Source organism: Oryzias latipes, chromosome 19 (assembly GCF_053564925.1).
Source record: "Oryzias latipes strain Hd-rR chromosome 19, Olatipes_Hd-rR_3.1".
Classification (NCBI taxonomy): Eukaryota; Metazoa; Chordata; class Actinopteri; order Beloniformes; family Adrianichthyidae; genus Oryzias; species Oryzias latipes.
In genome coordinates, this window is record NC_136255.1 from 4,024,222 (window position 1) to 4,037,068 (window position 12,847).

At 43.3% G+C, this 12,847-nt stretch overlaps 1 protein-coding gene across 6 annotated transcripts in view; it reads right to left on the reverse strand.

The window, feature by feature from the left end:
- Nucleotides 1–3,506: 3,506 nt before the first annotated feature.
- The window catches only part of a1cf (apobec1 complementation factor), a 30,905-nt gene continuing 21,564 nt past the window's right edge, over nt 3,507–12,847 (reverse strand). The window contains exons 9-13 of one of the 6 annotated variants that reach the window (XM_020712033.2): nt 10,990–11,134; nt 10,250–10,467; nt 9,302–9,438; nt 5,274–5,419; nt 3,507–5,147 (exon numbers count right to left, since the gene is read on the reverse strand). In XM_020712033.2, the coding sequence (XP_020567692.1) occupies nt 4,990–5,147; nt 5,274–5,419; nt 9,302–9,438; nt 10,250–10,467; nt 10,990–11,134 (804 nt within the window). In that variant the 3' untranslated portion in view covers nt 3,507–4,989. Of the gene's footprint in view, nt 5,199–5,263; nt 5,420–9,301; nt 9,439–10,249; nt 10,492–10,989; nt 11,135–12,847 lie in introns of all 6 variants that reach the window. The other 5 variants (XM_078938104.1, XM_078938105.1, XM_004080747.4 and 2 more) reach the window with 5 other exon arrangements.

Sequence of the window (12,847 nt, forward strand, 5' to 3'; positions counted from 1 at the left end):
TTTTGTATGTGACCTTAGGTGTCTGTTCTATTCAAGATGTCAGATTGCAGTGTAGAATGTCCATTGAACTTTTCAAAATACAAATTAAAGTGTTCAATTTCCTGTTGGAATGTATTTGCACGTGAACACTAGGAGGTGCTGCACTGCAGGACTTTTCCTCCCCCCAGGTGTCCTGTGGTAGGGGTCAAAACGGTGATGGTCAAGTGAAACTTTGGAGAGTTGACCTCATCATCAAAATGGTTTAAACAATGATTTCAACTCTCAAGGGTTCAGATTCCAAGCACCAGCTCACATTTTTATAACCATTTGTTGCAGAGACTTTCTGTGTCCATGGATTACATGAAATCTTTCCACCTTTATCCACCTCTGTCATGGTAGGGAGAACACGTCAATGGTCATCTTGACCCCATAGGATAGCTCAAGGGTTACGTTGGTACCTTGGTCAGAGTATAAGTTGTATAGTTTGCCACGGCGTTCTATAAACCTGCAAAGTACCATTAAAAGTTGTCCAAATGAAGGAATGAGAAACTTCTAGGTGAACTTCCTGAGTGGTTAGACATCTGAACTCTAGTCCCACCTTTATGTGGAGTGGAGACCACAGAAGTACAAGGCTGGTTTGGATCATCTTAGTTGAAGTGGTGGTCGTTCAGCCATCTTTAGAACTGCTGGCTCTGATCTTTATCTGCGACACTAAAGTCATCAATGTTGATGACTTTGATGACTAAAAAGCCGGCTCAGGAGAAGCTGTCAATCAAACATTTGGAATGGCCAGTGGGTACCGCATGCTTTCATTGAGGCATTCGATTGGCCAGTTTGTAAATTTTATAAAGAAAAAATATTTTAAAAAAATCAGGATCATCAAGAAGATGTAAAAAAATGTATCAGAGCCAGAATGGTTCTTCTGACCAAAAGAATGAGTAACAGCTGTTTATTTCTCTATAGAGGTTTATGGGATTTTGGCTTCGGAGCCAGCAGAGGGATCGCTTTTAAGGTTGCGTCACTGATATATAATAAACTATTTCAATGATTTATAGTATTTTTTGTGTATTTTTAAGTAAATTGGGATTCCATCTCATAAAACCGAAGAAACAGGATTTCAGAAAATCAGAATACTGTGGAGAAATCACCAATTACTTCCTAGTTTTTCCATAAAACAGAGATCGTGATCACATCAAATCCAAATAAAGTCTTTTCAAAAGGATCTGTCCACCATCAGACAGAGACCAGGTCCTGCTGGACGTTGAAACCTGAAATCCTCTAGAACATTCTTCTAGACCGTTGCAGTGAGTTTGGACTGAAGACACCAGAGTTTACCAACGCCAACGCTGGACATTGCAGCCCGGATGATGACTGACTGTGGAGATTTCTGTCTGGACCTTCAGCAGCTTTGGTTCTGCTCCTCAGCAGTCTTCCTCCAGACCCCTGATTCCCAAGCGGGACTTTGGACCACTGCCCAACAGTCCAGTCCTTCTTCTCCTTGGTCCAGGTGAGACGTTTCCTCCGTTGGTCCAGACTCAGAGGAGAACCCAACAGTAGTAGCCCGTCTCCTGAATGCGTCTGAAAGTGGTTGTTGGCTTACAAAGACGAAATAGAATTTATATTTGAAATTACGACAGCTTAACACTAATTATGACTTCAAAATGGTTCCTATGCATATAGTACGCATTCATCCAATGTTGCACACAGACTAACCCACATTTCCACACAGATCAGAGTTACGAGTGCACTAAGAGTTCTAAGACTCTCTCCACAAGATGATGCGTTTAAATTGTGCAAGAATGCTGGGTCATCAAAGGTTTCCTTATCAGCCGCTTTGAACTTAGTTTCTGACTAATATTTAGTAAAAACTTGACATTTTTTCCTATTTCGTAACCCTTGTGTTATCCTTGGCACTTTAAAATTGGGAGTTGGGTCATCTAGACCCACTAGACAGTGCTCTGAACCTTTTTTCTTCAATAATTTGTGATCTTCACTGGTGTCCATGGATCACATGAAATCTTTCCACCTTTATCCACCTTTGTCATGGTAGGAATAACACGTCAATGGAAGGGGGGGGGGGTCATCCAAGATCGCACAAGGGCTCATTAGCCATTTGTACCTTTAGTTTCTTTATTCTTATCTTTGACATCATTCTGCTGCAAATCTGTCTGCACTTGCATCACGTATTGTTTGATAGGTCAGTAGGAGCTTCATAAAAAGAATCAGTCTGAAATACAGTTGAGTTCATCCTCGGCTCAAAGTCAAGCATGAAGTTCTATGGCTGCAGAACAGGACCACATCATGCGCCCTCCACCGCTGTGCTTGACAATTACATAGGAGTTGTTGGGTGTGCTCACTAAGGCTTGCAGAGACAGATTTCTATCGTAAGCTGAACTTGTGCTCTTCTCTCTGGGATCACCTTTATCCACCTTTGTCATGGTAGGGAGAACACGTCAATGTAAGGGTGGGGTCATCAGGACCCCATAGGATAGCACAAGCTTTAAAACACTCCTCACTTTTTTTTTACAAGGTTTTCCGTAACTTACCGCTCTCTCAGCAACGCCATACCTGATGCGCCTCCAGCACGGAGCTCCTCCCTGATCCCTGGTCAATAGCAGGCAGTGCCAGGTCCTCCTCCACACCCAGAGAGTCCATCAGGTCCCTCCATAGGCCGTTCCTGCATCCCTTGGTCCAGAGAGATGCTCATGTCCTCATTTCTTTGGCAGCTTTGGTTTCTCCTGTTCAAGCTGTTAGTTTCGAGTCCAGACTCTAATTCTTCAAGTAACAAATGCTGCTCCAGTAGTTAAATAGACTCAGGTGTGAATAAAGAAAAGAAAGGAGGAGGACCCCAGTGTGGCAGACTCACTGATCAACAGTTTGCTGTAGTCACACAGTAAACAGAAAATCTACAAAACATCTACTCGGGAAACTGAAATATCTTTTTTTGGTAACCCTTGTGCTATCTTAGATGCCCCCCCCCCCCCCCCCCTTACATTGACGTGTTCTCCCTACCATGACAAAGGTGAATTAAGGTGGAAAGATTTCATGTAATCCATGGACACCAGTGAAGATCACAAATCATTGAAGAAAAAAGGTTCAGAGCACTGTCTAGTGGGTCTAGATGACCCAACTCCCAATGGTAAAGTGCCTAGGATAGCACAAGGTTAAAAGAAGAAGTTATGGTATTTTTGTTGAAAATGTAAACCTTTCTTTTTTCTCCATGTTGCTGCAGAGCAGAGGCTGAAATGTTGCAGGATCAGCCAGATATGATGCAGAAGCCTGTCGATTACATCACCTTTTGTTGGTTTTGGGCTTTGAATTCTGTCATAATACAGCTTTATAAAAATGTTTGTCTGGGATGTAAATCTTTAGTTCTGCTTGACTTTGTGGTTCTACACTTTAGTTGTGTTAGAGGTTTTCAAGAAGGAAACATGCCTTTCATTCCAGTGTAGAATAACAACCGTCTGGTCGATCGTCAGCAGTTGATGTTTGATTGTAATGTACAGAAATGCAGATTGACCGCTCACTCGTTCTTCAGACATCAGTTTATTCATTCATCAGGATCAAATTTCATCAAAATTGACAGATTCTCATAGCAGATTCCTTAAATCACAGGAAATCCACTTATCTTCTCACATTTACCCAATCGTAGATTTGTTTCATTTTCTGTTAATTACACTGGTTAAAGTCAACGCAAAACACTCCACAGAGTTTCTGGATATTCGCTTTTTCTGCTATAAAAATAAGCTTTAAGTGCTCCACACACTTTAATACTGTCTCTGCTTTATCATGTCTCGGATTCCAAACTCTCCACAAACCTGCTGACAAAAGATGAAGGAAAAAAGTAAGACTGATGCTGGCGTCAGCAGGCGGACAACACGAGAAAGTTTTCCATCATCATTTCTGAAGACATTTCAACATCATGGTATTTAGCAGGATTTTTAAAACCAAGACAGATTTTCTCCTCTTTTTAATAAAGCGAAGCAAGCGTCTGAAGAAGACTGAAAATACTGGCACGAGCAACTCCATCTAGTTTAATGATGCAGCAGAGGAGAAAATTAACGTCAAACTGCTAAACGCTAAAACAGAAATGAAGCATAACTTTTATTTAGACAAGTTCCTATCAGCTTTTCAGGAGAATGTAATGAGCTCATCCCTGCATGGGGGGCCGGGATGCTAACCTAAAACATCAGCAATACCCGTCTGCCTTGTTCTGGACGTTTTCACTAAAACACAGCAGACGAGAGGCTCAACAGCGGTTTGGAAACGAGTGTTTCACTAAGGTGGACAGACTAAAAAATAATTTTTAATGAACTGAATGTTGCGACTTTTTCTCAGAATCACTAAAAGCTTTGGGAAAAAAACTTGGATGAGAATCCAGTTAATGGTGAAAGCTGCTTTTCTGCTAGTGTGTCACTGATGCTCATCCATAAGGCGGTTACTAAAAGCTTATTGAAAAGCTTTCATGTGAAACATCAATGTGACAAGTTTGATTTACAGAAAAAAAATCTGAAAGTTTTATGAGACAGAAAAGTCAGAGCAAAAGCCATAAGACGGGAGGGGGGGGGGGTCTTCTTCATGTCACTTAAATGTCAAGATAATACTAAAATACCATGACAGTCCTAGATAATGTATTACAACTTAAACAACACAATTGCCACGACATAAACCATGGTATACAGAGAAAATGGCGTGAACATGTTTTCACTATCGTCACAATTCCATGTAGAAAATTGAAGCAGATCAGAATGAACCTGGGTTGGTTTGACATTCAACGGCTGGCAACTGTCCAGAGGGCAGAGACGGGCGAGAAGATGGGACAAACCAGAGTGAAGAGTCAGACAACGTGAGTGCGGCATAACAACGCACTCACGTTCGTTCACTGCTCCTGTGGATGGGTTCAGCACCAAAGGAAACTGATCGGCTGAGCTGCTGGGTTTTAGTGCTTCGGTTGTCCTGTAAACAGCCCCAGAAGGAGGGGGCGGTGCTGGTGTGAATGCAGCTTTCTTTCTAGAAAACCCCGTATCCATCTGTGTGGCGTGCTGCCACTGCAAACGCAGGGTAGCCCTCATAAGCAGCGTAGGCGGTGAGCTCCTGACCCAGAGAAGCGGCCTCCTTCAGCTGAGAGGCCACCGCTGCGGAGGACACTGGGCTCGCCAGAGTATATCCTGTTTGGAGAACAGAACCAGGACTCAGAAGAATGATTGTTTTAGTTTCTGCTGTGAAAACCAGAAACCAGTCTGTTAGTGCTTTGAGCCAAGAGTTAGTTGATTTTGGTACGGACCTTCACATACCTGGGAAGGCTACTGAGGTCATGGCGGCAGCAGTAGCGTCAGCAGTGCCATCTGACTGCAGGCCAAGCGTCTGGAGGGTGTACTCCGCCGCGTGGACTTTGGCTTCCTCCACAGCAGCACACAGCTTAGCCGGGGTGAAGGGATGTCTGCAAGAAAACATGCAATCAGTGTCTGATGCAGAAACTGCACAAAACTGAGCCGTGAGTGACATTCACAATCTGATGGAGCGCCTCCTCCTGGCTAAACTAATTCCAATCTTCAAGCTCTACACTGTTGGTTGACTCTCTCTGATGTCCTCAGTGTCCCCTCCGGTCATTTGTCTTGGACTCATGGCAGAAGGGGGTGGAGCTGTCCCCTGATCACTGCCTGGTGGTGAATTAGATCTACTTGCATGGGAGGAGGCGGGAAGTCTTGGCAGACCCAAACGTGCCGTGAGGTATTGCTGGAAATGAAATCTTCAGGTCTCTTCTTACCTGCTGTTCCGTTGGAGAAATGTAATGAAGGAAAGCTGATGCCAACAGTGCAGGTTCATTTGTAGAGTGAGGAGGAAATAAAGGGGAACAAGGTGATGTAGGTGGAGGGTTTGCTGATGAGTTAAACCATTGAAATGATCGTTTAGATCATTGGCTCGCTCCACACTATCTCCTCCCAATGTAGCCCCTTTGTTACACCCTGTGGTTGCTTTCATTCCATCCCACACTTTTTTTATAATGTTTGTTCTAAATTTTCCCTCAGTCTTTGCTTTGTAGTTTTCTCTAGAGCTTCTCAGACAACACCTCAACTGAGCTTGCATGGATTTCTCCTTTTCCTGATCAGGACCTCCTTTGTGATCCAAGGTTTGTTATTTGCATAACGGCCCTTGTGGGCATCACAATATCTAAACAAAACTGAATGTTGTGTGTCAGACACTGAGATGCCTGCTCGATGTCCTCACCGTAGACGTCCAATAACACACTCCTGTCTGTGCTCTAACAGTCTCTAAGCTCCTCCTCTGCCTCCTTACCATTCTGGTTGATGGAGGCTCTCTCTTCACCAAGGTTGTGTACCTGGGTTGTAAAGAAGCCAGTATGTGATCTGATTTGCAGAGAGGAGGAAGGGGCGTGGCTTTCTATGCCTCCTCGATGTTGGCATAGAGTAGGTCAATTGTGTTGTTGCCACGTGTAGCACAATCCACGTATTGAAACATGGGTGGCAGTGAGGAGTCCAGAGTGATGCGTCTCCAGCGCTGTCTCCACATGCGCTCTTGGTGGGACGTAAACAGAGACGGCTATGACCGTCTGTGTTTACGTCCCACCAAGAGTGATGTCATCCTGCCCAGTGCTCTTCGGATCTTCAGTGTTTCCGGAAATGTAAGCTTCAGATAATCTTTCAGGAGTTGGAGCAGAATAATCACTAACTTTTGTTCCTTTGAGTTTCAGACTCTCCTGTGCGTCTGGCAGCAAACTCCTTCACATCAAGAGCAGCCAGTTGGGGGGGCTCAAACATCTGGTCCAGAACGGCTCCCAGGGTATCAAGGACACATCTGGTCCAGATCTAAAGAGATTGGCTGGCCTGATAACGCCTCAGGATTCCACTGCCAAGTTGGCCGAGAGAGGAATGTCGGGGCATCTCTGCTTTGACTGACTGAACCCATGACCTGGTCCCAGATGAGGGGGATAAAAGGACATCCTTTAAAGTGAAATATATGATTACACACACACATAAAGGTGGACAATGTCTGACCTCACCCTAAGGGTTCTGGATGTAGAGCCTAAAGTGGGACAGCACATTAGTCAGCCCACCTCAATCTTTGCTACAACCTTTATATAAATAGGAGATTGGATCGGAAAAAATAAAGTTTGAAGCTGAAAGCCCACTTAACTATAATGTCTCATGCAGTTGAGAGCAGAGGATGCGGTGCGGCAGTAACCCCCAAGCTGGAGGAGTGGCTACAACAGATCCCCGGAAAGACCTCAGACCTCTCAGTCCAGAAGGGAACAGGAACAGCTAAGATACTGCAGGACCTCAAGCTCCTTCTGGTTGAGGACCCGAGCTTGGAGGAGAAACCACCCACGGAAGGGTGAGAGGGGCGTTTTAAAGACGTTTCTTTAAATAAATCTTCAGACATTTCAGCTCTAATAAAATCAAAAGACTCAAAAACCTTCAGATTCTATCATTAGGAAATAAAATAATGCAAAAACAAAAAATCCTTGTAACGATATTTGTGTCTCTTCATTTTTGGAGAGAAACTGAATTTTCTCCCTACCACTGGTGGTTTATAGTGGGACTACAACAGGTCGAATTTCCTGGGGCTGCAGAGCTGTAAAAGTGTAAAGGAAGTGCGTCTATAATATGACAATGAAAGTGCTAACAGGGTCTTCCTACATGGTCCCTCATGAAGGTTTTACTTGATGCTCTAAGTGAACAAGTACTTTGAGTATTTCTGACAGATTTCATTCCATGTTTTCTTCAACAGCAATACGGCTGATTCAATTCAATTTTGATTTTATATGGTTTGCATATTTAGACATCTTTGTACAGAAATACATTAATAATCTATAAATGTTTTGAAGGTATTCCTATTAATCTAATACAATTCACATAATGTAAATATTATTGGTGAAATAATAAACTAGTGAGACTGTTAACACCATACAGTGTTACATGATTTCTCAAACAAAAATGTACAGATCATTGCCTCTCCTGGAGGTGTTTCAGTTTGGCCACTAGGTGGAGCTCTCACTACAGCATCACACTTTATTCCAGAAGATTGGAGCGGAAAAATAGTGTTTTACACCACAAATGGTTACTTTAAAAAAACGTTTCCTTAAAAGAGTTTGGAAAATTCCTGCCTGTGAGTCTATGAAGCTGTTCACTTAATCAAACGAGCGTTAGCATTAGCCGTCCTAAGGGAAATTCTATTATACCTTAGCATTTAGCTAGTGGACTTTGGCTTTACTGCTACTAGGTGTTAGGCCAGCGGAAAAGGAAAGGCATAAAAGATCGATCTCTACTTTTATGGATCAATTATTGATTTATTTAGCTAGCATCCATTCAGATCGATTTTATCAAATCAACCCAGCCCTAAAGAACTCTATTCCTACTGTGAAACACAGAGGCGGATGGTTGATGGTTTGGGGATGTTTGAGCTGCAAAGGCACAGGAAACTTTCTGGTGAGATGAATGCAGTTTGTTGTCATTATGATTAAAAAAAAAGGGTCAGAAGGGTAAACAGAGTTTTTTTTATACAACAAACGGCGTCATCCAACCACTAACTATGAGTAGAAACAAAGTTTTTGTGTTTTCATTAGTATTCCAGGGTCTGTAATTTTATGAGCACAACTGTAACAATGGCTGCTGTTGACTTGGAATGTTAGTGAGATTGAATCAAAGTGCAAAACGCATCATTATGAAAAGAAAATTCTGTTTTTTTACATTTAGACAAAATGTGATGTGTTCAATTTGCCAGCTGTATTTATCTATCAGGGTTCACCCTCCTCTGGACTGCGTTCAGACCCCCTGTTTGTCCTGGAACCAACCGCTCACCCCTTTACATATAAAGGTTCTGGTTCCATCCTGCCTGCCTAAAAGGCTAAAGAAACATTTGATCTTTTTGCTATCCAGGGTGTTTTTGAAATCGGGGATTTAGCTTTTTCTTAACCTCTTGCAGAATCATTCTGGATGCTGCAAAGTTTTTTTTTCTAAAACCGGTGCTTTGACAAACACGACCATCTTTAAAGAAGCTGCAGTTTATTATTTCAGAACCTTATGTACTAACTGTGCTGTCAAGATGTTGACATTTATACATAAATGTCCAATCATTTAAAATCTGAGTAAGTTAAAAACAACTATACTCCAGAAGTGCTCATTGAAATGATTGAAATGTTGATGAAAATGTTCCAGCTTTCTGGGGGAATCTGAACGTTTTGGGTGTTTGTTTGTGTTTCCAGTGGAGCTATTTACAAAGATGAGCAGAGATGAATTCAATTGTGTCTGCAGATGTGTGACAACTGTTTGCTGTTGCGTAGCACGTTTGCAGTAACACCTACAGGTTGGGGTACTGGGATGCCAGGGCTGGGATGGTGATCTTGTAGAGGAAAAGCTGTCTCTGCTCTGGACTGATGGCAGAATGGAGCTGATAGACAGGTTGACCCCAGTTGTTCTTCTGACAGAGCTCCTCCAGCACCTGAAGAACAAAAAGCTTGAATTAAAAACCATTCTGCTCTTTAACCTCACGGTTCCTCGTCCCTTATTCTCAGATAAGACCCTTTAAATAGCATGAAGTCTTTATCCCTTGTGTTATCCTAGGCACTTTAACATTGGGAGTTGGGTCATCTAGACCCACTAGACAGTGCTCTGAACCTTTTTTCTTCAATGATTTGTGATCTCCACTGGTGTCCATGGATTACATGAAATCTTTCCACCTTTATCCACCTTTGTCATGGTAGGGAGAACACGTCAGTGGAAGGATGGGGTCATCTAAGATAGCACAAGGGTTCATTTGTCATTTGTACCTTTAGTTTCTTTATTCTCATCTTTGACATCATTCTGCTGCAAATCTGTCTGTCACATATTGTTTGATAGGTCAGTAGGAGCTTCACAAAAAGAACCAGTCTGAAATACAGTTGAGTTCATCCTTGGCTCAAAGTCAAGCATGAAGTTCTATGGCTGCAGAACAGGACCACATCATGGGCCCTCCGCCGCTGTGCTTGACAATTACATAGGAGTTGTTGGGTGTGCTCACTAAGGCTTGCAGAGACAGATTTCTATCGTAAGCTGAACTTGTGCTCTTCTCTCTGGGATTTTAATGATATCCCTTACAACAGTCTGGAGCTCACAAGCTGCTGAGCAGCAGATGTTCTACAAATTTGGTCTTTTTAACATCAAATTAGCTGAATGCCACAACCCTTCTCTGGTTAAATGACTTGTCTTTCCATAGCAGGTGGATGGATGAAGCTACAAATAAGGTAACCTGGTTGTTGCGTCTGTTTTGTTACCTGTGTTGCTGGCTTGAGGGCATTGGCCTTCAGGTTCATGGCAGCAGGGTTCATGGGGGTCAGCTCCATTCCAGGAAGCAGGTCGTACAGCTTCTCCTCTGCCTGCTTGCAGACTTTCAGGCCACATGAGGTGCCCCCACTTCCACGTCCTAAGGCTCCTGCCCCAGTAGAATAAGCCAGGTAGCCCCGCCCTCCCAGCCCCCGCACCCCCGCAGCCCCTACAGGTACAGTCATGTAAATTTCTACAGGAGAGGCAGTGAAATCAATCAAATCACCGAAAGAATCAGTTGGAAGAATCACACAGTTATACAATTATCCAAATCAGAGTCAGTCCTGGCAACCATGGTGACAGTAACAGAACAGTTTCATTATTTCAAACTGTGATTCCGTGGATCTGATTGTGCTGGACCAAAAAGTATTCTGATTGTAGACCCACATTCTATATTGAAGTGATTGGTAATAGTTTCTGAACCCCTTTCCCCATTTTTACATTAACACTGCTTATCAAGGCTCAGCCTTTCTGCCTGAGGGATGTGGCCTCAGGCAGAAAAAGTGCTTTAACACAAATTGTAATTACTTTTAGGTTTCAGTTTAGAATGATTGTGACTGAATGGTCCGACTGAAGAGGAGGTCATCAGTCTGTGATGAAAAACCTATTTAAAAAGTGTTCCTGCAAAAACCTTCTAACGCTGCCATTCCTGTTCTTGTTTAAACTCAGGCTGAGCCGACCGTGTCCTCACCTCTGACAGACGGAGACCTGATTAAGCCTCGACCTCCCACGGGAGCTTTGGCTGCGGGGAAGCGGATCTGATTCGGTAAGGCAGTGTAGGCCTGGGGGGCGTAGAAGACTGGTGCGCCGAGATATGCAGCTGATGGGTCGTACACCTGAATGAGAAGAGAAGGTTGAGAGTTTTCTGACAATTAATAGTAATGAATATCTGAAGAAGGTCAGGGAGAAAAAGGGGTTCAAATACAGAAGAAACTGAATGCTGGATTCATCCAGTGCTGCAAAAAAGGATTTAGTCAAGCACCCAATCGTCCAGGTTCTCCCACTTAAAAAGATGAGAGAGGTCTGTAATTTTCATCATAGGTAAACCTCAAATATGAAAGACCAAATGAGAAGAAAATCCAGAAAGTCACATTGTCTGATTTTTAAAGAATTTATTTGTAAATTATGGTGGAAAATAAGTAGTTGGTCAATAACAAAAGTTCAGCTCAATACTTTTTTGTTTACCCTTTGTTGACAATGACAGCAGTCAAACGTTTTCTTTAAGTCTTCACAAGGTTTTCACAAACTGTTGCTGGTATTATGGTCCATTCCTCCATGCAGATCTCCTCTACAGCAGGAAGGTTTTGGTCCATTCTTCCATGCAGATCTCCTCTACAGCAGGAATGTTTTGGTCCATTCTTCCATGCAGATCTCCTCTACAGCAGGAAGGTTTTGGTCCATTCCTCCATACAGATCTCCTCTACAGCAGGAATGTTTTGGTCCATTCCTCCATACAGATCTCCTCTACAGCAGGAAGGTTTTGGTCCATTCTTCCATGCAGATCTCCTCTACAGCAGGAAGGTTTTGGTCCATTCTTCCATGCAGATCTCCTCTACAGCAGGAAGGTTTTGGTCCATTCCTCCATACAGATCTCCTCTACAGCAGGAATGTTTTGGTCCATTCCTCCATACAGATCTCCTCTACAGCAGGAATGTTTTGGTCCATTCCTCCATACAGATCTCCTCTACAGCAGGAATGTTTTGGTCCATTCCTCCATACAGATCTCCTCTACAGCAGGAAGGTTTTGGTCCATTCTTCCATGCAGATCTCCTCTACAGCAGGAAGGTTTTGGTCCATTCTTCCATGCAGATCTCCTCTACAGCAGGAATGTTTTGGTCCATTCCTCCATACAGATCTCCTCTAGAGCAGTGATATTTTGGGGCTGTCCTTGACCTTTTCTATGGGGTTGAGAACTGGAGACTGGCTAGGCCACTCCAGGACCTTGAAATGCTTCTTTCGAAGCCACTCCTTCGTTACTCAGGCAACGTGTGTTTGGGATCGTTGTTCTGCTGAAAGAGCCCGCCACGTTTCATCTTCAATGCTGATGGAAGGAGGTTTTCACTCAAAATCTGACCATACATGGTCCCATTCATTCTTTCCTTTACACGGATCAGTCGTCCTGGTCCTTTGCTTAAAAATGTCCCCAAACTGTGATGTTTCCACCTCCATGCTTTACAGTAGCTATGGTAATCTTTGGATACAACTCAGCATTTTTTCATCTCCAAACACGACGAGTAGAGTTCTACCAAAATTTTCTATTTTGGTTTCATCTGATCATAAAAATGCTCTCTAGCAGACTTTACGCATGTACTGGCTTTAGCAGGGGACACGTCTGGCACTGCAGGGTTTGAGTCCCTGACGGTGTCGTATTACTGATGGGAGCCTTTGTTACTTTGGTGCCAGCTCTCTGCAGGTCATTCACTAAGTCCCCCGTGGGGTTCTGGGATTTTTTCTCACCGTTCTTGTGATCATTTTGACCCCACGGGGTGAGATCTTGGGGGAGTCCCAGACGGAGGGAGATCATCAGTGGTCTTGTGTGTCTTCCATTT